Source organism: Polyodon spathula, chromosome 3 (assembly GCF_017654505.1).
Source record: "Polyodon spathula isolate WHYD16114869_AA chromosome 3, ASM1765450v1, whole genome shotgun sequence".
NCBI classification, from domain to species: Eukaryota; Metazoa; Chordata; class Actinopteri; order Acipenseriformes; family Polyodontidae; genus Polyodon; species Polyodon spathula.
In genome coordinates this window covers 90,046,499-90,067,239 of record NC_054536.1, presented here as the reverse complement: position 1 = coordinate 90,067,239, position 20,741 = coordinate 90,046,499, and the positions used below count along the sequence as shown (strand labels likewise).

General features: G+C 36.0%; 2 protein-coding genes across 6 annotated transcripts in view; one reads left to right on the top strand and one right to left on the bottom strand.

Annotated features, from left to right (window-relative positions):
• The first annotated feature begins 456 nt into the window (after positions 1-456).
• On the top strand, positions 457-9,184 carry LOC121313617 (gasdermin-E-like). Its single transcript, XM_041246342.1, has 9 exons — positions 457-685; positions 1,500-1,692; positions 2,525-2,693; positions 3,056-3,176; positions 4,700-4,885; positions 5,089-5,216; positions 6,010-6,211; positions 7,326-7,399; positions 8,059-9,184. The coding sequence occupies exons 1-9, from the start codon at positions 475-477 to the stop codon at positions 8,275-8,277; spliced, it is 1,503 nt and encodes a 500-aa protein (XP_041102276.1). The 5' UTR covers positions 457-474; the 3' UTR covers positions 8,278-9,184.
• A 3,440-nt stretch (positions 9,185-12,624) lies between these two features.
• Positions 12,625-20,741, bottom strand: part of LOC121313615 (MAGUK p55 subfamily member 6-like) — a 46,989-nt gene continuing 38,872 nt past the window's right edge. For all 5 annotated transcript variants that reach the window (XM_041246336.1, XM_041246337.1, XM_041246339.1 and 2 more), the window contains 8 exons: positions 18,296-18,523; positions 17,634-17,765; positions 17,033-17,129; positions 16,865-16,933; positions 16,566-16,727; positions 16,121-16,323; positions 15,700-15,828; positions 12,625-13,480 (listed from right to left, as the gene is read on the bottom strand). In XM_041246336.1, the coding sequence (XP_041102270.1) occupies positions 13,304-13,480; positions 15,700-15,828; positions 16,121-16,323; positions 16,566-16,727; positions 16,865-16,933; positions 17,033-17,129; positions 17,634-17,765; positions 18,296-18,523 (1,197 nt within the window). In that variant the 3' untranslated portion in view covers positions 12,625-13,303. The remainder of the gene's footprint in view (positions 13,481-15,699; positions 15,829-16,120; positions 16,324-16,565; positions 16,728-16,864; positions 16,934-17,032; positions 17,130-17,633; positions 17,766-18,295; positions 18,524-20,741) is intronic.

The following is a 20,741-nucleotide window of genomic DNA, read 5'->3' as shown; positions in this document are numbered from 1 at the left end:
GTACTTTTGTGGGTTTCCCCTTAGTGATGAAAATATCAGAGCATTAGGTGGTTAGTAAATATTTCATTATTTATTAAGAAACTGCCTAATATTTACTGTATATCAGGATTTCTTCATTTTTATTTTCTTAAAATTATAGGGGTAAATAAGAAACACATTAACATGGTGTTAACATTATTGACCTTCTCACATTACTGTGCTGTGTTTGCATTATTGGTAAGGTTTAGGGAGACATTTTATAGAGACCATATTGAAAACACCTCAATAAGCACATTCCAATTAGACTTTGTTTTTTTTACTGTTAATTTCCTATGCCCTGTGTTTCACTGTATTTAATGTATTATGTATTGTTCCTCACTATCATGCTTTATGATGGTGGTCCACAATGGAAGGTGCTATATAAAATAAAGATTGATTGATTTTTTGTTTTATTTTGTGGTCCTATCTTAAGCAGGTGTTGGGTAATTGCCAAAGATGTTTGCCAAAGCCACCAGTAGCTTTGTGAAGCAGATAGACTCCGATGGAGAGCTGATTCCTGTTGCTCGACTGAATGACTCTGACAAGCTTCAGCCTCTGTGTCTGGTGATTAAACGCAAGAGATTCTGGTTCTGGCAGAAGCCAAAGTATATTTCATCACCATTCACCTTGAGCGATGTGCTTACAGGAGACAAGCCTATTAAACCTGGTACAGAGCTTTGTCTTTTCAGAAAGTACAACACAGACAGTGTGCAGAATTGCTAATAATGAGTATACAGTATCTTCCTAAATCAGGGCCAACAAAGTATTTAATAGCACAAGATTTTTTTTTTCAAACCTGTTAGTGATGTGCTGTAGTTATATATATATATATATATATATATATATATATATATATATATTTTTTTTTTTTTAAGCACAGTAAAATGTAACCATAATTGTGACAAGCAGCTGGAAGACTCTTGTCAGATAAGTTGGAATCCATTCACACTGGGTCAGTTTCAAACAGACTCGGTCTGGTTCATTTAGTTTGAAGCAATGTATCAATGCACTTGCAGTTCACACTTATCAGCGAGCAAAGGGACTGAATTCATTTGGATGCAAGCTAAAATGTATTTTGTCATTCACTTTTCTGTTTGTTTTCATGACCAAGTTCATTGGAGTTCACAATGCAGTTAGCAAGTGCACTCGGTTTGTTGCTGTGGTCTGTTTCTATGGGTGAACCATACTCGTTGCGTTTGCCTAATGGACCAAGACTCCCTCTTTAGGTGGACTTGGTACGGTTCGTTTCCCAAGCGGACTTTGTTGTTCACACACCACACCACACCAAATATACTGAACCCTCTAAACGGACCCAGTGTGAACACAACCTTAGTCTACAGAAACAGACAATTGTTCAGAGACTATTTCATAAAGTTACATTTTTACTTAAGTAAAATGTACTTAAGTTGCATAGTTTTGCATTCCTTTATGAACTTTTGAATTGCCTGTTTCTAGATTGTGAAACTGACTGTGTGTTTCAGTGGTGGTGGAGTCTGATTTCCTGAAGTATGAAGGCACATTTGAGGATCTCATCGGAGGGAATGTCAGAACTGAAGTTAGAAACCTCAACATGGGCTTGGAAGGAAAAGGTTCCTCAAAACTACAGTCTTCATTTGGAGAATTAAGGAAGCAGGAAGTTGATGTTCTTCATCTCCTACAAGACTCTGAAGAAAGGTAACTATTTATGTGCAGTGCAACTCTTTTTAATGATGCATAAATAATATATAGAGCTGTGACCAAAAGCTTTGCATTACCTAGAATTTTAGGATTGAGACCTAATTAATATATATTATAAACTAATATATATATATATATATATATATATATATATATATATATATATATATATATATATAAATATATATATTATTGGTAATATGTACATCATCATAATGTAACAGCATCTTGGGAATGATATACAGATCTTCGTAATGTCCGAGTCACCAAAGTACTGGGTTGTCAAGATAGGCAAAGCCAGGGTCTTTTCTCAGATCCCAGTATGTTTGTTTGCTGACCCAAGTATCTTCGCTTGATTTTCTGTCACAAAACAAATAAATAAATAAATCACTTTTGCACACCAAAGTAGATTTAAAAGATGTAATGGTCAAACTCTTTAAATCTTACTCCTACCTGCTTCGATTTAAATAGAAAAATGGTTACAGTAATCCTCTGTAGAAACGAGCACATTTATCTCTGAGCTCCCAATTTCTATTGGTTTGATTACATCATGTAATCAAAACAACTACAAAGTGATATCGCAAAAGTGTACTGGAAGCCGTAATAGTAGTACAGTATTTCATGTTAGATTTTGAAACGTCACATTTTTCCTTTTTGTCAGTTTTTCCCATTAAGTATATGGAAAACTACAAAGCGATAAGTAAGTCAGTATGTTACGGTAACATTATTCAACACTATGAAGTCAATTGAGATCATTCTAGTGCTGCTAAACTTTTGGCCATAGCTGTATCTAAAGCAGTTATTTTTCCAATACATTTCCCTTTCTCAGGATGATAAACATGGACCACCCCTTTGTGCAGCAGACTCGTGAAAGGCCCAAGGAAGTGTTTGGTGTTCTTAAAGAAAAAATCATCACCACTCAGAAGTGCTTGATTTCTGAGCAAGTTCAAGAAGGGCAGTTGGGCAGTGTGCAGTGGTTTAGAGCGAAACAGATAAAGGTAAGAACAATAAAATGGTTAACGTTATTATTTTTATGTAATAACACCCTTTTCTAAATTGGTGCTATGAAAAGAAAGCAGCTAATATAACGAACCTGTCATTGTACAAACCTAGCCCAGTAATCGTTGGAGTTGACATTAGTTTTGCTGAGTTAACGTGATTGAAATGTAACAGAACAGAAACAGAAACTGGGAATGCAGCAATTTCAAACTGTTGGGGGCTAATTCAGAGAATAACTATAAAGTGCTTCATATAACAAATACACTTCCATGCCTCAGTTATACCTATTAATTACCAATAACCGCATCATTCTTTTTTTCAGTGAAATTAAGCTTCGTTTTTTGTTTGTTTATTTCTGTAGGTGTCAGTCCAAGAAAATAGGAACATTCAGAAGGACAGTAGTGTGGTCTTAGAAATTCCACCAGATACAGTCCTAGCGTACAGCATTATTGAGCTGAGTATTAAAACTGATGGACAGTATGGTAAGTCTGTGCTTCCCTTTATGATTGACGGGCCTATTTTTTTATCGTTTCATCCTTTCTTTAATAAACTAAAAGAACTTGACATGTTTTACTTGGGTTTTTGGTTCTAGTTTTGCAAAATGAATGTGTTTTACCACTTTCAAAAAATAAGAGTGAGCATTTTTGATTGTTATAAAGAGGATATCTTTGACAGCACTGTTTTAGAACAAATATTTATTTGTTTATGGGAAAAAATGTAAAATATACCTTTTTTGAGTGATTTCTTTTGTTTGTTTCATTAAATATTTTTTACCAATTTTTTTACAGAGTGCAATCATACTTCCTTTTAACTGCAACTTTTTTCACAGAAACAAAAGTGACTTAAATCAGTTTTTCTGTTTTTACGTTTCTCAGTTGTGATTGAGATACACACAGTTTAACAGGTATCAGGTCTTTAAAAGAGAGTAAAAAGGTCAGGGGTAAAACAAACACAATGGATCAGAGATGGCTCATGAGCCACAAGTGGCTCCTGGGCAGTTCAAGTGCAGCTCCCAGTCTCATCTGCAACAAATCACTTACACACTGTACAAGGCGAGCAACCTCAAATGGCATTCTGAAACAAATCATGACACATTTTTAGCTGAAAATCCTCCTGGCTCAGACTCGAGGAGAAACAAGACAGCCTCTTTAAAAGCACACCTCAGCAGTCAGCAGATGCTCCTTTTGGCGTTTAGTAAAGCAGCTGGTGCAGCGATTGAAGCAAGTTTTGCATGGCAAGGAATATTGCTCGTCCCAAACATCCTCATTTAGATGAGTGGATCTTTTTATACAATTGGAGTGTTAGTGCTGAACTAGAGAATGCATGTTTAAATGTTATATTGCAGGTCTGAAATAAATATTATATTTCCATATATTGCATCTCATCATGAGCAGGTACTGTAATCCCTTCAGAATAAATGCAGTGTATTTGTCATCCACAAAGCTCTCAAAAGTGTTTAATGCACACAGCAGTCCTATAAAAATTGTTCTTTTTTTTGTTTGTTTTAAACCGAGCATTCAGATCTTCAAGGGAAGAGCTTGCCAAAAATCTGTTCTCCTATGTGGTGTATGAATTCCATCTAAACCCAGTCATAGAGCAGATCTGAAAGTACCAGTGTAACTTGAAAACCCTCAGGGCATGGCCATGCTTCTCTTTTAACCCTATTTTCGTTGGTTGATTTACATCTAAAATGACCTCATAGCCGTTGTATATGGCAGTATGGCACTCCAGGATGTGTGTGATTTGTGGGTTATCACCACTTCCCAGGCTGTTGAAGGCTCATTCCTTACAACGCACCCAAGGCATGGTGGTATCCCACAACGATCCACACCTTGACGTACTATAATACTGCTTACATTTATACCTTGTGCTGTTTAGAGAATACAGTAAACCGCACTGTAACAGTAGTTACCTTGTGTGTGTGAATAGTTTCTTGGAAACAGTTGGTGACAGACGCATTCATTTATTAAGTTTGTATAAAGTATATGCATCTGTCAAAAAATAGAGTTAAGTCTGCTACCTGACAAGCGTGGGGGCTTTGAAGCTGAATCCAGGAAGAAATCCTCCTCTCCTGATCTCATATCATTGCTGGATGGGCCGATTGAGCTCGACGGAGGGAGTGTTCGGAGGAAGCATGCTGAAGATGTCAGAAACATCCCCAGTGAAGCACCACTCACTGTCCTGAAACAAGGTCATTTCTTTAACACTCTGTGCAGTATTGGTAATTATAGCTTCATCATTTTAATTTGCTGTGCAGGATTCTGAAGCAAATCCAATGAAGGTGTGTTTGCAGTCTTTTGATGTATATGTTTTCAAATTGTATTTTACTTGATACGTTTTATAAGAAGCTGTAATTGTAGTATAATCATCGTTTTTTTTTATTTTTTATTACAGATTTCGAAGAATTTAAGACACAGTTTAAACCATTTGCAGAAATGCCTGAAGACCAACGAGCTGCACTGTTCAAGATGGTGAATAAAGTGTTGTATGATAAAGCAGTGGTTATCGTTGTGGAGAATGTGGTAAGTGCTCGGCTCGTGGAAGCAGGTGTACAGTGGTAATGGTTATGTAACTGAAACGGAATGACCTTTGGACTTGTCTGAAGACAGTGGGTTGGTTTAAACTGTGTAGGATCTAGTTATCGCCATTGTTCAAGTCGTTAAACCAACAGCTTTGTGTGAACCCACATCTATAACGGCGTGTGCGTGTCTCTGTGGTGTATTTGTTTATTGAATGTAAGTAAAATGCTAGGTTTGGGCCTCTTTTAAAATATATATATAGGCCTGGTAGGTTGGCCACTGTTAATATCAATTGAATAGACCCCAGTCTGGTCATGTCTTGAACTGCCCAAATGACCCTTGCATATGGAACACATGTTGAGGCCTGTGTCTCCTTCAGTGGGTAATTAAATTTACATTAACACACGCTGGGTCTAAACAGTTGTTTCACTGCACTTGAATTTATTCTTGAAATATGTTAATGTTATATAACTGAATAAATAAATCAGCATATGCATTACTTGATATTTAGTTTTTTACTTAATAAATGTGGAAATTGGCCCATTGTGTCTTTCAGTAATAACACAAAGACATTCTGAAGGAGTGAATGGAGTAGATTATATTAGAAATGTACAGGATCTTACCTCGGTATCTGCTATGCCCCTATTCGTATGTGCCAAAAGTCTGAATGTTAAACTTTTTCAGTCTATTTTTAACTAATGGCATGTTTTAATTGTAATGTATCCTGCTGGCTGAATGTAACACTTTATTTTTGCAAACATGTTGAGTTCCCCTGGTGTGTCTGTTTGTGTTTCAGCTGGAGCAGCTCAACTCGGGTGATAAGCCAGATCTCTCAGAACTGGAGGAGTTAAACCCCTCTCAGAAAGCATGTGCGACCGCGCTGCTGCAGGCTGTCGGATACAGCTGTGAAGAGGAGAGCCAGCTGATAGAGACGGACAGTCTTCACAGAGCTCCTTGTCTTCTCACTGCTACACACTTCCTCGTCAGTGCCATGGAAGGTATTGTTTATACACGCAATATAGAAATGCTAAGTAGTGCTCTTTTCACTTTTTGATTTTTTTAATCTGTGTAATGTATTGCTTCGATCATTCTAGAATCTCACCATGATGATGATATAAGGAATGATGTACACCATGCTGTACATAAGGCTCTAATTCCTTTTCTCACATTACAGACTTCACTATAACAACCCCCCCCCCCCCCCCCCCCCGGGACCTGGAGAAATGTTCTTTATATCCCGGGACCTGGAGAAATGTTCTTTATATCAGATTGTTCACTATAATAGGGTTTGGCAATCAGATGTATCAGAATAATGAGGAAACAACCTAATTTAATTGAACATCTTTATACAGTAGTTCTTTCATGGCAGCTTCACATTGATCAACATTTAAACTGTATAAAAGAAAACAGTAAAGAAATGAAAACAAATAAAAAGTACACTGACATGCTGAATACAATAATTACGAGCCCTTTCTCTTGAAAAACATACCTAGCGTAAATTGCTTCATATTTTTCGTGCTTTTCTCAAAGCACGCTGTTTCACGCTGTTACCTGCTCACGCCTGTTGCCATGGTTGCAGTTTGTGTGAAGATGGCAATGGTTGCATACGTCACACATGATTCAAACTACAACAGGTTATCTATGAATCAGCCTTATCTACAACAGGTTATCTATGAATCAGCCTTATCTACAACAGGTTATCTATGAATCGGCCTTATCTTCGAATTAGCCTACAATATCTTTGCTTTCACTGAGAGAATAACAATTTCACACTGGAGAAAGTTCAATGTCAGTCAGTACCGAGATCCTTTTTATCCGGGTAGATTTTGTAAAAGTGATCGTTCTAATAGGGCTAATTTTCATTTCTTGCTGCTTTGATTGTTAAAGAGGGTTCGTTATAGTGAAGTTAGACTGTAGTCAAAGTTGTATGTCATGCAAAGCTGTACAATAGTTGCAGCACATTTCTGTTAGAATAAAAATAGCAATAATAATTCCTAATATCCGTATTAGTTGGATTCAGCTTATCACATAATGAGTTGTTTCCTCACTCAAAGTGTGCTGTTCAGAAAAGAAAATACGTTTTAAATATGTACTTTTTTTTTTTTCCCCCAGAAATGTCCGATATTAGTCTTGTAGAACTTGGCAGCTGTTGTGACCTGCAAATAATACAAGCTTTGTGTTCTTTGGTAAGTAGACACAGAATAGTTTCTGTTCCTAATAAATTATTTTCTTATTCTAAAAGCAAATCTTCAGGCTCTTCGAAAGGTTTAGCCAGCAGTGTTTGCACCAGTGCCTGACACACTGCATACCAATTGAAGTGCCAGTATTTTGTGTTCCTGGTATAATATGGTATAGCTGTTATATGTACAAGGTCAGGGGTGGCCAACCCTGGTCCCGGAGAGCCACAATCCAGCAGGTTTTATAGGTAAACCTTAAATCCTCACTGAAGAATGTAAATTGCTGATCAATTTAGCTAGTTAATGTGTTCAATTAAACCAGGAGTGCTCAGCTCTGGTCCGTGAGAGCTGCAGGGTGTTCAGGTTTTTGCTCCAAATGATCTCTGAATTACTTAATGGAACAAATTACTACTTAAATTGGGAAAAAAATAAATTAAATTGTTCCAAGTCTTTAGAAATTGATGATTTAAAGGGTTGCCTATAAAACCTGGAGGGTTGTGGCTCTCCAGGACCAGGGTTGGCCACGCTTTTACTAGATCATGGTGCCCTAGTTTTGATTAGCTGGGCTCCTGAAAGCTGGATCTGCAGAGCTATTTGCCGTATTTCATGAAACAACCTGCACAGGTGTTGGTTGCATTTGCACATACTGACATACCTATTTGTTACAGTTAAGCAGCATTACAGCAGAAGGCGAGTCTTCACTGGAGCCCTCTCTGATTGAAGAGAAGAAATTCCACATAGCTGAGCACCTGTTTGCTTTATCAAACATTAATCTGCAGAAGGATCAGTCTGCAGTGAAAGCAACGACGAGAAAACAGCCTGGATTCCTTCCTTTAATCCTGTCTATAGCTGTGAGTGGACTGGCCACACTGAGTGAAAGCCATTAATGTGTGTCTGGGACTAGCTGGGCTGTTAATGATTTTACATACATTTCTTACAAGGTGTAAAGGGGAAAAAAAGAACTCAAGAAGTGCAATGTGTAATGTGCAACAGTTACCGTTTTTAAACAGACTGACAACATAGCAACACGTCTAATCTCAGCAGAAATGTGTTTTCTACTTTGGTAGAAGAAAAATGTGTTTAAATTGTGTATTTGATTATTCTACTTCGTATTTAAAAAAAAAAAAAAAAGTTTTAAAAGTATTTTAAGCTATATTTTATTTTTCAGCATTGGACTTTAATAAGTTAGATATGTTTAAGAGATAACTGATAGGCACCATAAGTGTCTAAAGGGATCTGCAGGCAGATTTACGGAAGATTTCCATGGAAATTTGTTGTGACTCCTGTGTTAGCGCATGTTGTTTACTGTGCTGAGAAGTTGTTTTATACCAGTAATAACCAGCTGATGGCGCCAAATAGCTGTTTTTGTAATGTGTAAAGGCTTTTAGGAAACCGTTCAGCATTTTTCATGTAATGCTGCAATTTGGAATATTGCTTCCTATTTAATTATTTGTAGTTATTTTGTACTAACAAGATCAAATGGATCACTGGAGGCGGTGTATATCGAATTCAGGTGCCCTGTTCACTCCGCATGTACAGAGCGATCTTTTTCCAGTCACTGCACATGCTCTGCTGGTTTCAGTAGGCACTATGGTATGACGCAGCAGCTGCTATTGATCGGCAGCTCCTGTAAGAAACACGCAACAAACTACATGTAATAATGTGTCAAAAATACACTGTGACATTGAAAGAGGACTTTGAAAAGTTATAGCGTTAAACCAACAAGGTAGTATAATAATAATAATAACACTATGTAACACAATTTTTGTTCCTGGGTAGTAAGTGTTATTTCCTAATTGCTTATGCCTCAAAAGTATAGAAAATGGCTATTATTCCCCACAGACTTTGCTTTTGTGACCAGGACAGGTAAATTTCTAAATATCACTATTTCCAATGAGAAAACCGTATAATCGTAAATCTCGAAAAACTACTCACTTCTAAATCTTTTGTAGTCATTTAGTATAAATACATGTTAATTTGGATTCATATGTTGTTTTTTTCTGACTTTATGTGAACGAAAAAGACACATTCGCCCGTTTTCTTATTGGAAATAGTGATATTTTGAAATGTACCTGTCCTGGTCACAAAAGCAAAGTTTGTGGGGAATAATAGCCATTTTCTATACTTTTGAGGCATAAGCAATTAGGAAATAACACTTACTACCCAGGAACAAAAAAAAATAATAATTTGTTACACGGTGTAATAATAACCCTTTATTTATATAGTGGAATTCATGTACAATACAATTCAAAGCGCTTTACATACAGAAAAAAAATCCAATAAAACATAACAAAAGAGTATAATTATTAAAAACTGAATTAACAATAAAATTCAGAATAAAACATAAAAATGTTATGAAAAAGCTATATTAATTGAGATCTGAAGATTGCAATTGAAGGTGAATCTCTGATAAAAGGGGGTAAGGAGTTCCAGAGTGTGGGGGCATTAAAACAGCCTCTCCCATCCTTTTATCCTTCAGGTAGCACCACAAATAATAATAATAATTATTATTATTATTATTATTATTTAATTGTAGTATCTGCGCTTTCTAAATAAACACCCAGAACTGGCAAACCTATAAAACACACGCTTACATAAATACATGCTCTTTCATGATGAATACACATAGCTTTATTTATTTGCCATCACACCGCTTACAATGTTTGCAATCATTTATATTTGTATACCTTGGGAAAACATTTTGTCAAAGAGAAGCATGTTTATGTTGAAGGGGAAAAATATGTTTATCATGGTTTTAGTTAAATGTAATGTTAGCTTTAAGCTTTATTAAAGTGTGTGTTAAGCAAATCTGCAAACCTGATGTATGGGACAAAAAAAGATAAACAAGTTCCTGTGGTTGACAAACAGGTACACCAGAGTGGGGGAGAAGCTGTTAGGCAAGAAAGAAGACTTTTGTAGTTTTGTAAGAAAGCAGTTTTGTACACTGTTGAAAAACAGTATTTAGGACATAGGGTTAAGTACGTAGCTTAGACTGTTCAGAGGATTTGTGCCGACACCCCTCCTGAAGCAGGGGGTGTGTATTAAAGGTGTGTGTTAATAGCATGAAGGCGGAATACATTAGTTTATTTAGGGGTGCTGTCTGTACTCATTGGTTAAATGCTTAATCATCTGGGGTTGGATATGCATCTGGGAAGTTACCATCATGCTTCAAGGAGAGCTCCTCCAATACCTTCTCCAGAGCACTCTGTTTATATGCTGTTTTGCAGTGGCTTGGAATAAACAGTCTCTGGTTTTGAAACTGGACTCTGTCATCTGTGTGTCTTGAATATTTTTTTCCCCAACATAATGGTGCCAAAACCTGGGACTTTGTGCATCCAGCAGCCGCTGACCTGAGCAAGATGAGGTGGATCATAGTCCTGGTCATCTGCTTCCTGAGGTAATAAAGGTCTTTTCATATCATATAGCTATAGTGACTGGAATATACTATGTGAATAGTAGTATAGTGCAAAAAAAAAAAAAAAAAAAAACGTATTTCTGCCAAAAAACATTGGTTACCAAAAGTTGTTTTTGCTGTTCAAAACTAAAATGTTATTTGCAAGCTTACTCCTGTGGAACACGCAGGATCCCTACTGACAGGGAAATGGTGCAGGTGTTCTTTTCCTGACAGGGAAATGGTGCAGGTGTTCTTTTCCTGACAGGGAAATGGTGCAGGTGTTCTTTTCCTAACAGGAAAATGGTGCAGGTGTTCTTTTCTTGTATGTCACACCTATTTCACATTTACCTGCAGAATGACCAATTGTGATGGACCTTGGTGGGGGCAGTATGTTATTGGCATGTCTTGTATAGGTAATTGATCCCCCAGTGCATAGTCACAAATACTACTGTAGGAAAGAAACACTACAGTGATGTGGACAAGCCCTACCAGCGTCCTTAGAGAGCAGGTCCCTAGCTTCTACCTGACAGACTAAAAGAGGCATTTCCAGTTACAATATGGCATGAATTTGCAATTATTGTGGAAGCTGCATGCTTATAATACTAATTGTCTAGAAATGTCATACCATATTGAATGGTTTGTAAACATGAATTAAATTGAAAAATGTTTAAAAAAAAAAAAAAAGTAATAGATAATAATAATCTTTATTTTTGTATAGCACCTTTCATAGTGGACCACCATCACAAACTGCTTTACAAGAGATGAGACTAGGGTGTGTGAACTATGCACAGCTGCAGAGTCACTTACAACAACATCTCACCCAAAAGAGGGAGCACAAGTTTAAGTGACTTGCTCAGGGTCACACAATGAGTCAGTGGCTGAGTTGGGACTTGAACCGGGGACCTCCTAGTTACAAGCCCATTACTTTAACCACAGGACCACATTACCTCCTATTATGATATGTCCCTATAGGTTAAAACAATGTGGCAGAAATAATTCATTTCTACTAAACACCACATGTAATGGAACTGTACTGAGCTAATCACAGAATACAGCTGTGTACCAACTATGAACACCCTATGTCAAAGCATTTGGTCTGTACCATTAATACAGGCACATGCTAAAACAACATGGCAGTGAAATAATTCTGGACAATCCTGGAAATAGGACTAGGAAAATCAAAGAATGCCGTGGTAGTTTTAAAAATTGACTGGCAAAGGCTTTCATTTGTCTTCCAATTTCCACAGTTGTACTTGCCAGAGATAATCACATACTACAGCTGTCTATCAAGTATGAAGTGTTAGGTCTACATCACCCACACTGCAAACATGACCCCTATATGGCAGCCATCGTGCACAAGTCATAGTGTACATGTATGTACTGATCTCACTTTTACCCTGAAATTCCACCGATGTCTTTATGCAAGCACATGTTCAGGATTATTGCCTAGTCTTTTTGCCAGGCTGGTTTCAAATAGTGTATGCACAGCACCATAGTAAATGTACACAAAGACAAAGTAAATACTCAGTGAAAAAGTTTAAATGACACTATTTTTGTGTTTGTAGTTTTTCTTACGAATACCAAGTTTGTTCAGTTAAAGAACAATTATTTTTTAATGACATAATAAACTCAAAAACAAAATTCTAGATCACACACATTAAAACATACAGAATAACCACAATGTATTATTATTATTTTCTTTAAATGTAAGAGCTTCATAATTATCAACAAAAAATACAAATAAGAGGATTATATATATATATATATATATATATATATATATATATATATATATATATATATATATATATATAAATGTATGTGTGTGTATACACACACACACACCCCTGTATATAGATTTTTCAGGACTGGAAATTCAGTTAAACCAGTTATTCATTTCTATAATGTTCCATATTGCTTAGATGTGTCTTTTAAAAACAACTTCAGGAATAAGTTACAAGCAGCTTTAGGGCAGAACAGGATTAATGACAAACTTCACTTTACAGTACATCCAGAATGGGTAACAGTGACTAAGGATGACAAAACAGAAAAGTAAACAGTCATTTCACCGTTACTTTGTTACATAAAGCAAATGACTAGGAGACAAAAGTGGCATTGCAATTACTGTGGTATTGCTAGCATGTAAACATCTGTTGATAAACCATTGTGTTATTTTATTAATTAATATTAATTATTCAGTAGTGTAAAGCCTTGGTATAAACATGATCATGCCCATCTTGGATTTATCAATAAATAGAAAATTATACACTTTCAAGTATTTATTTATTTATTTTTGGCATGATTAAAAATACAAATGTAAGCTTCAGATGGGCCCCAGGAAATTACTTCAGGTGAATGAATATAGGTGTAGTACAAAACCAAAAACCCCACATCCAGGTCTGTTTCAACTTATTTCAAGTTGATATGAATAGAAAGATATTTTGTAAAAAGTTAAAAAATAAAAATAAATTATAAGTACACTTTCCCTTCAATTGGTATATAAAAAGTCAAAATAGTGTTCAGTACACCCAGTTGACAGGAACCCACTGTGGTTCCACACACAGTTTGTCTACAGCAGCTTGTAGCTTTTCAAAGGCTTTGTCAAGATTGTCATTTACTATGGTCAGGTCAAAATAATGGTTGTACGCACGCTTAATCCGAGCGCTTTCATCTACTGTCTTTTTCAAATCCATGTCCTGTTGGAAATGAAATAAAATACACAAGTAAATAAAAAAGAATGGATAACGCATAACTTTATAATACTTTTAAAATCCCAAACAAAGAGAATGACTTATTTCCAAACACATTCATTTTTAGGTGTCTGTTTATTTTCAGTCCAAATGGTGGGATTGAGTTTTAATTCTCCGTCAGAATTTATATATATATATATATATATATATATATATATATATATATATATATATATATATATATATATATATCTTGAATTAAAAATATTTTTACTCCCTGCATGCAGTACCTTTCACTTTCCTATATGAAATGCAATTTGCCATGTGTCTGCCCAGTTCTGAATGCAGTCTAGATCATTTTGAATGACCTTTGTTGCTGCAACAGTGTTTGCCACTCCTCCTATTTTTGTGTCATCTGCAAGTTTAACAAGTTTGCTTACTATACCAGAATCTAAGTCATTAACCCTTTCAGGACCAAGCATATTTCAGACGCTTCCCCAGGACCAGGCGTTTTTTGTTGACACTTCCTATACAATTTCACTACAAATTATTCTTTTTTACAGTAGCATCTGGTTTTTACAGTAGCAAATGGTTTACTTTTTTTCAGAACACTTGGGGAACATTTCAAAGTACTTCAGAAAACATTTAAACTTTTTTTTTTTTCAACACAATATTTTGTTTGATTTTTTAAATTTTTTCTTTATTTTTTTTAAAGTAATTTTTATTAAATATTCTGGTTAGAGATACATGATAAAAACGTGTTATTCTATGACCCGAGGGACCTTACAACAATTCTTGAAAGTTTTGTTGAAAAATATAGATGTTTGGGAAAATTACAAGACATTGTTTCACCTGAGTGATTGCAATGACATAATACACGGTTATTGTCAGGGTCTTTATAAGCAATAATGCACACAACTCTCAATTTATTTTCTCAAAATAAATATTTATAAATAAGTTAAGTTACTCATTTCATTATCAGCAATAAAAAAAAAAAAATGTACCTGATACATTTAGTTTATGAATTAATATATGCTTATATCCACTCGTTTCTTGATATTTATAAATGTTGTAAAAACATATATATTATAAAAGGAGACAGAATATTTGTTCTAATATAATAAGTCAAACACATCCATTTATTAGCTCTAATGAAGTTTCTGTGATGTTTTACTTCTGACTCTTCCTGGCTGCTGTAAACTGTCTCTGTCCTTTAGACACTAAATGCCCCTCTCAGTGACGTCAGTCCGTCCCCTATCCATTGAAGTGTGTTTCAAGCCTGTACTGTAAAGTACAATGACCCTGTAAGTCATCAAAATAAAGTGCTTTTTTATCATGTTTACATGACCACGGTCCTTAAAGTGTAGATTAGGAATAGCAGAGGACCTAATACTGATCCCTGTGGTATCCACTGGTTACCTCGCTCCACTTTGAGGTTTCTCTTCTAATCAGTACTTTCTGTTTTCTACATGTTAACCACTCCCTAATCCATGTGCATGTATTTCCTTGAATCCCAACTGCGTTCAGTTTGAGAATTAACCATTTATGCGGGACATTGCCAAAAGCTTTCTGGAAACCTAAATAAACCATGTCATACAATTTGGAATTATCCATTGTTGATATTAAAAAAAACAAGCAGGTTAGACAGATACAATCTCCCTTTCGGGAAACCAGGCTGACTGTCTCCCAGGATACTGTCACCATATACAGTGGTTTGCAGAAGTACTCTCGCCCAACCAATAATGTCACATTTTGTTGAATTACAAATAATTTATGCACAGTTTTTCAAACAAACTTTTTTATATTATATGTTATATATATATATCTATATATATTATATATATATATATATATATATATATATATATATATATATATATAGATATATATGCATGAATATTCATAGAGTACTAGGGCTGTCCACAAATGAAGAAAGACAAATAACTCGAGAGTCTATTTAGAGCAAGCCCCACATCTGCTTAGCAACGTACCTTCATTTGGAACCAAGGACCACCAAATATGAAAAACGTAATTGACAAGTACTTCTTTTTAGTCACTTCTTCACACACATTACAAAAGGGTGAGCCCCTCTTGTTTAACTTTGTCATTGCGGTGGCCCTTTTTTTTGTACAAAAACAAACAAAAAAATCTGTCTCTAGTTCGGTCTGACAACTGTCAGTATTATACTTTTTTTTTTTGTAAATAAAGACATACATATATCTTACCGTCAGAAGCTTGGATGTAATTCCAGCATCGACCACAGCTCTGTGCATTGCACGTAGAGTGTCTATTTCTGGCGCAGCAATGAATACGACATATGGCATGAATTCAGAGGTCTTCAGAACCTTCAGCGCCTGCAGACAAAATAAATTACTCATGTCATCACTAACGCCAGACTTCAAGTCAGGATGGCAATGGGCAATTAACATGTAAACTAACACGTGAAACTGAGCTGTATATAAAGATTCTCACGATTCAGTTTTAAAGGTTTTTCAGCTTTTTCAGTGTACAAATGACAGCATCTACATTTCAATTGATCTTATTGATGCCTGTCTTTGCTTCATAATACAGTATCAGTATTTAAGTTCAACTAAACATTAATTATTTTGTAGACAAAATAATTCTCATGCAGTAGAGATTATTTACCTGTGGGTTCACATCCAGAATGCACGTCCTTCCAGTATCAACAACTTCATGTATGGAGTCTATTTTGGTTCCATACAGATTACCTTCATACTCTCCGTGTTCCAAATACCTGCTGTCTTTAATATCTGCCTCCATTTCCAGCCGGGACACAAACCTGTATGCCTGGCCATCCCTTTCATCGTCTCTTGGTCTTCTAGAAGTAACTGCAGACAAAACAGTATTGGACAAACATTTAAACTAGGTTCTTTAGAGAAAGCAGCAGAGTATTACTTTTTTAAATGTTGACATTTAAAATAAAAGTATTTTTTGTAAAACAAGGTGATTTGACAATGTTTCCAATTAGTCAAATTCAAAAGGGCAGCATTGGCATCGTAGGCCCAATTTTGCATGAAAAACTTCACACCTAACTTAGTCAAAGCAGTTTCCAAACAGGAAGAGGTCTTACATGGGACTGTCGTTCCGAATCTTGTAGGATTGAATACTATAAGTCTGTTCTTCAGACTTCTTCGCCCCACACCCTGGGCTCCAATCAAAACCAATGTCTTCCTCTGAAAAGGTGGCATTCTGGCTACTTCTTCATAGATCTGGAGCTCGTGGCGATCAAACTCTGCACATCAATACATGAACGATCAGGTTAGAAAACAGGTGAATAGTTTCAATCTCTATAATTCCTTTCCATTGTGTTGTTACAGTAGAGGCATTTCTTATAGTGAAAACATTTGGAACACAGTACATCCACTGTACCTGCATTTCTTGCAGTAAGATACATCATCTTTTTTTTCTTTTTACCACTGATTGTTCCACAAAGTACTCCTAAAGACATAAAAAATAAAAGTGTCACTGTTCGGTATCACCAACAGATAGTGCACTACATTCAATTAAACTATTATATAGTTTTTAAAAAATTGATACCCGAATTATCCCAGTCTGTTCTGACAAATGCTTTCCTCTTTTCTTCAAGGAACTGACTTGGAATAAGTCCAGTGGTCCCTCCTCTAACATGACAAGCCTGCAAAACACCATCAAGAACCTCAACATGAGTATAACCTTTTTTAACAGTAAAAGGCTGTCTGTAGGTAGCCCTTTATAAATTAAAAAATAAATGACCTTATACTGAAGAAAGCAAACAAATCCAGGTCTCCTGTGTTGAAAGAACTGTAAGATAACAGCAAGTGACTTGTGTTCATATCATTTTATGGTGGTTCTAGACAAGCACTTGCATATCAAAATCACCTCAGACCAGTAAAAACGGACTTGAATGCTCTGGCAACCTTCAGGGTCTCATCTTAGTATTAATTTACTCGTAGCTTGTGGGTACTTGACCATGTTATAGTGTAAAAAATTTAATCTTTAAGTAGATATTACTGGGGATCTCATTTAAACAAGTGAAAGACTGTAAATACAATAGTATAACCAATAGTGCTTCTATTAATTGTACATAAAGTAATTCTCTAGATACGTGTAAAACAATAACTGACAAACACGTACGGAAACGGCCTTCACATATACAAACCTGCCACCAGTTACAGTCTTCCTTGTTCGTGATTTGCATAATGTCCCCTCTTGCAAACTTCAGTCCTGCTTCTTTGCAAGGAATGAGATTGTCAATGGCTGGATTGTAGTCAAACTGGGCTTTTACATAAACCTGAAATACATAAATAAATACATAAATAAATAAATGTGACATTCTCTTTGAGAGTTGCCATATTCCATTTCACCAGCTTTTACCTTCATTCCTTTGAGGTAAAAGAAAGAGGAGCTATAAATACACATTCAGTATACAGTTACATGCACACTGAGCAACTGACATCTAAACTTAGTTATTATTAGGACATAGTCGCTTACTGACAACTACATTTGCTTACTACTGCAAACTATTACATAACTAACATAAAAGCATGAACATACATATGTACTTAGAGTTACTTTAACTGCAGCGGTGCTGTAACAGTAGCCACCAAACCACAGATTTAGCATTTAATTAATAAGAGCTCTTTTTTAAATCATGCACACACTTTATTGAGCAATGTATTGTACTGTTGTAGAGCCACTGACCTCTGGCTACAGTATGTACACTGTACATACATATTCATTGCTTACTACCAGACCTGGATTGTAAGTCCTAGGAGAAAACAAACACAGAGACACAAACAGTAATAACTGAAAGCTTCTTACTTGCAGAGGTGTAGGAGAGTCCTTGTAGCTTGGCAAGACTTTCAGGGTTATCCCACCACTGCTGTTTTTTAACATTTCTTGCAGCTCCTTGGGGTTGTTTCCCACGCCACGTCCGTTCAGCTCCTTAATGACATCTCCCACGTGTAGCAGGCCCTGACGATCAATCATGCCTCCATGAAGAATTCGAGCGATTACCAGGTCACCATTCTCCACTCGGAACGTCACACCCTGAACAAAACAAACAACACACAAGCTTACTTCTTATACACTGGGCAAGCCGTACCCGTTTTCTTTATTTACAATGGGACAGAAGGGTTTACATATAGAGGTGACTTACAGAACTGCTACAGTTAAGAAGCCAATGGCCAATCTGAATGTCATGGAACCTGAAAAATTATCACTCCACTTCTAGGTTGAGATGCAAGCTGGAAATTAGTACCTTAACATTAGAGGAGTTATTCTACAAACTCTCTGCACATAGATACCTTTTTCTGACTGCACAAGCCAGTGAAAAACTTTCTTCTGCTTTGATTTTATCGGTTTCTTTGTGTGTGTGTGTGTGTGGTTTTTTTTTTTTTTTGTACACAATCTCAAATGGATTACAAAAAGTGGAGACAGCAAAGTCTTCTATAAAACTTCGAAGCTCAGTTGTAAATGCGCCCCAACTGGCCAGGTCTCGGTATAAGACACTGCATGTTTTATTCAAGCCTGAATAATAAAAACATGATTAATAGCCATGGAAATGCTAGCTGCTGCATAATATTTTGTAAGAGAAACCTGCAGTGCATAAGGTACTGAGGCTCCACCTGCCAAAACCATTAGAAGATATGCAGCAGCACAATACAAACATTTAGGAAAGCTTGGTAGTATCAAACTTGAACTTGCCATTAAACATTTCACTTTCAAAGAAATAGGACCTAGAAAATGTCCAGGATTCTCTAAAAATAAATAAATAAAGATAAAATTATCTGTACTGCTTCTACCTGATGAAAATATTATTTTCAGGATCCTGCAGAATAATTATTTACATAAATTAGACTACATTTAAGGCAGTGTTGCAGCATCAGCTTTTTGCATATCTGAAACAAAAACACATTTGATGCAAGTTCAATCCGCTTCTGTTGTGCTTGAAAAACACAAGCCAAGCGAGAAGAAACAATTGGGACAACCTTGATCCCCACAACTTTTACAGTTGTGCCTATTTGCTTGATGCTGGTCAAGGTTGCCCCAATTGTTTCTTCTAACTGAGCTTGTGTTTTTGAAACAAGTTAGTAGAAACAATTGGCACAACCTTTGGCCCCCATCGGTTTACAGTTGTGCCAATTTGCTTGGTGCTGGCCAAGGTTGCCCCAGTGGTTTCTTGAAAGTTGGCTTCTGTTTTTGTTATCTCCATTTTAAATGTCTGGGCACTTTTGATAACTTTGCGTTTTTTCACATTTCCAATGTGCTTTTGTTTCAGATATCACTTATTTTTTAACTTATAAAAACACACATACAAACACATTATGGGATTAGCAACATTTTTCAACCTATATTGAGCCAATGTATTGCCATTTGGATAGGGTAAATGTAAATAATAGTAGCCTAGTCTGGTGAAAGGGTTAAGATCTGGATCTGTGTAGCGTAGCGGTTATTTAGTTGGAGTGAAAGTACGCCTAATTAGGGTTTAAATCCTGCAAATTATATACACACACACACACGTTAAAGTTATGTGTGCAAACATATGTATGTTCTATGAAACTGTCATTCATATCAATTAATTATTTTTCACATAAAAAATCTGTTTGTTACACAAATATATTTAATTTTTTTTAAAGTCTGCAATATAAAAGTGTGTGGGAATCGAACCCAAGACATGCTTCTAATGCAGCTTGCAGTGCAGATGCCCTGGCTTTCACACCAAAGTGTGTACTTCCATTTCACAACATTTTAAAGTAGTACAGCAGTAAAGTTACAGGTTTTAACAAGTAACAAGAGATTTTGTAAATAATGATTATGTATTATTCCAACTGTATTGAAAGCTTTCATCTGATTTTGCAAACTATCATAATAAGCTTGATCCATTAAATTTAAAATAATGTAATGTTTTCAGGTTTAGGGAGACGGTGTTGAATTTTCAAAATGTTTGCTTTATTTGAAACTACACAGAATTTCTGACAGGGGTCAGAATTCACTGCACCAAAATAATAACCCTATGTTTTAGTCTTGGCACTTTCACTGCATATTCTCTCCGGTCACAGCTCACACGCTCACTCAGTCGCAGCCACAGTTTCTTATTCAAGTTCAGCTCTGGACTGTCTCCAGTCCCCAGGCTCATACACGGCCTTATATAACCTTCTGTCATTTTCCCTCACTGTCCAACTCATCAACCAGTCACATCCATGCTCTGCAACCCCCGAAAACAGCAACACACATTCTCCCCACTCATTCACTCGCTCCCCCTTCA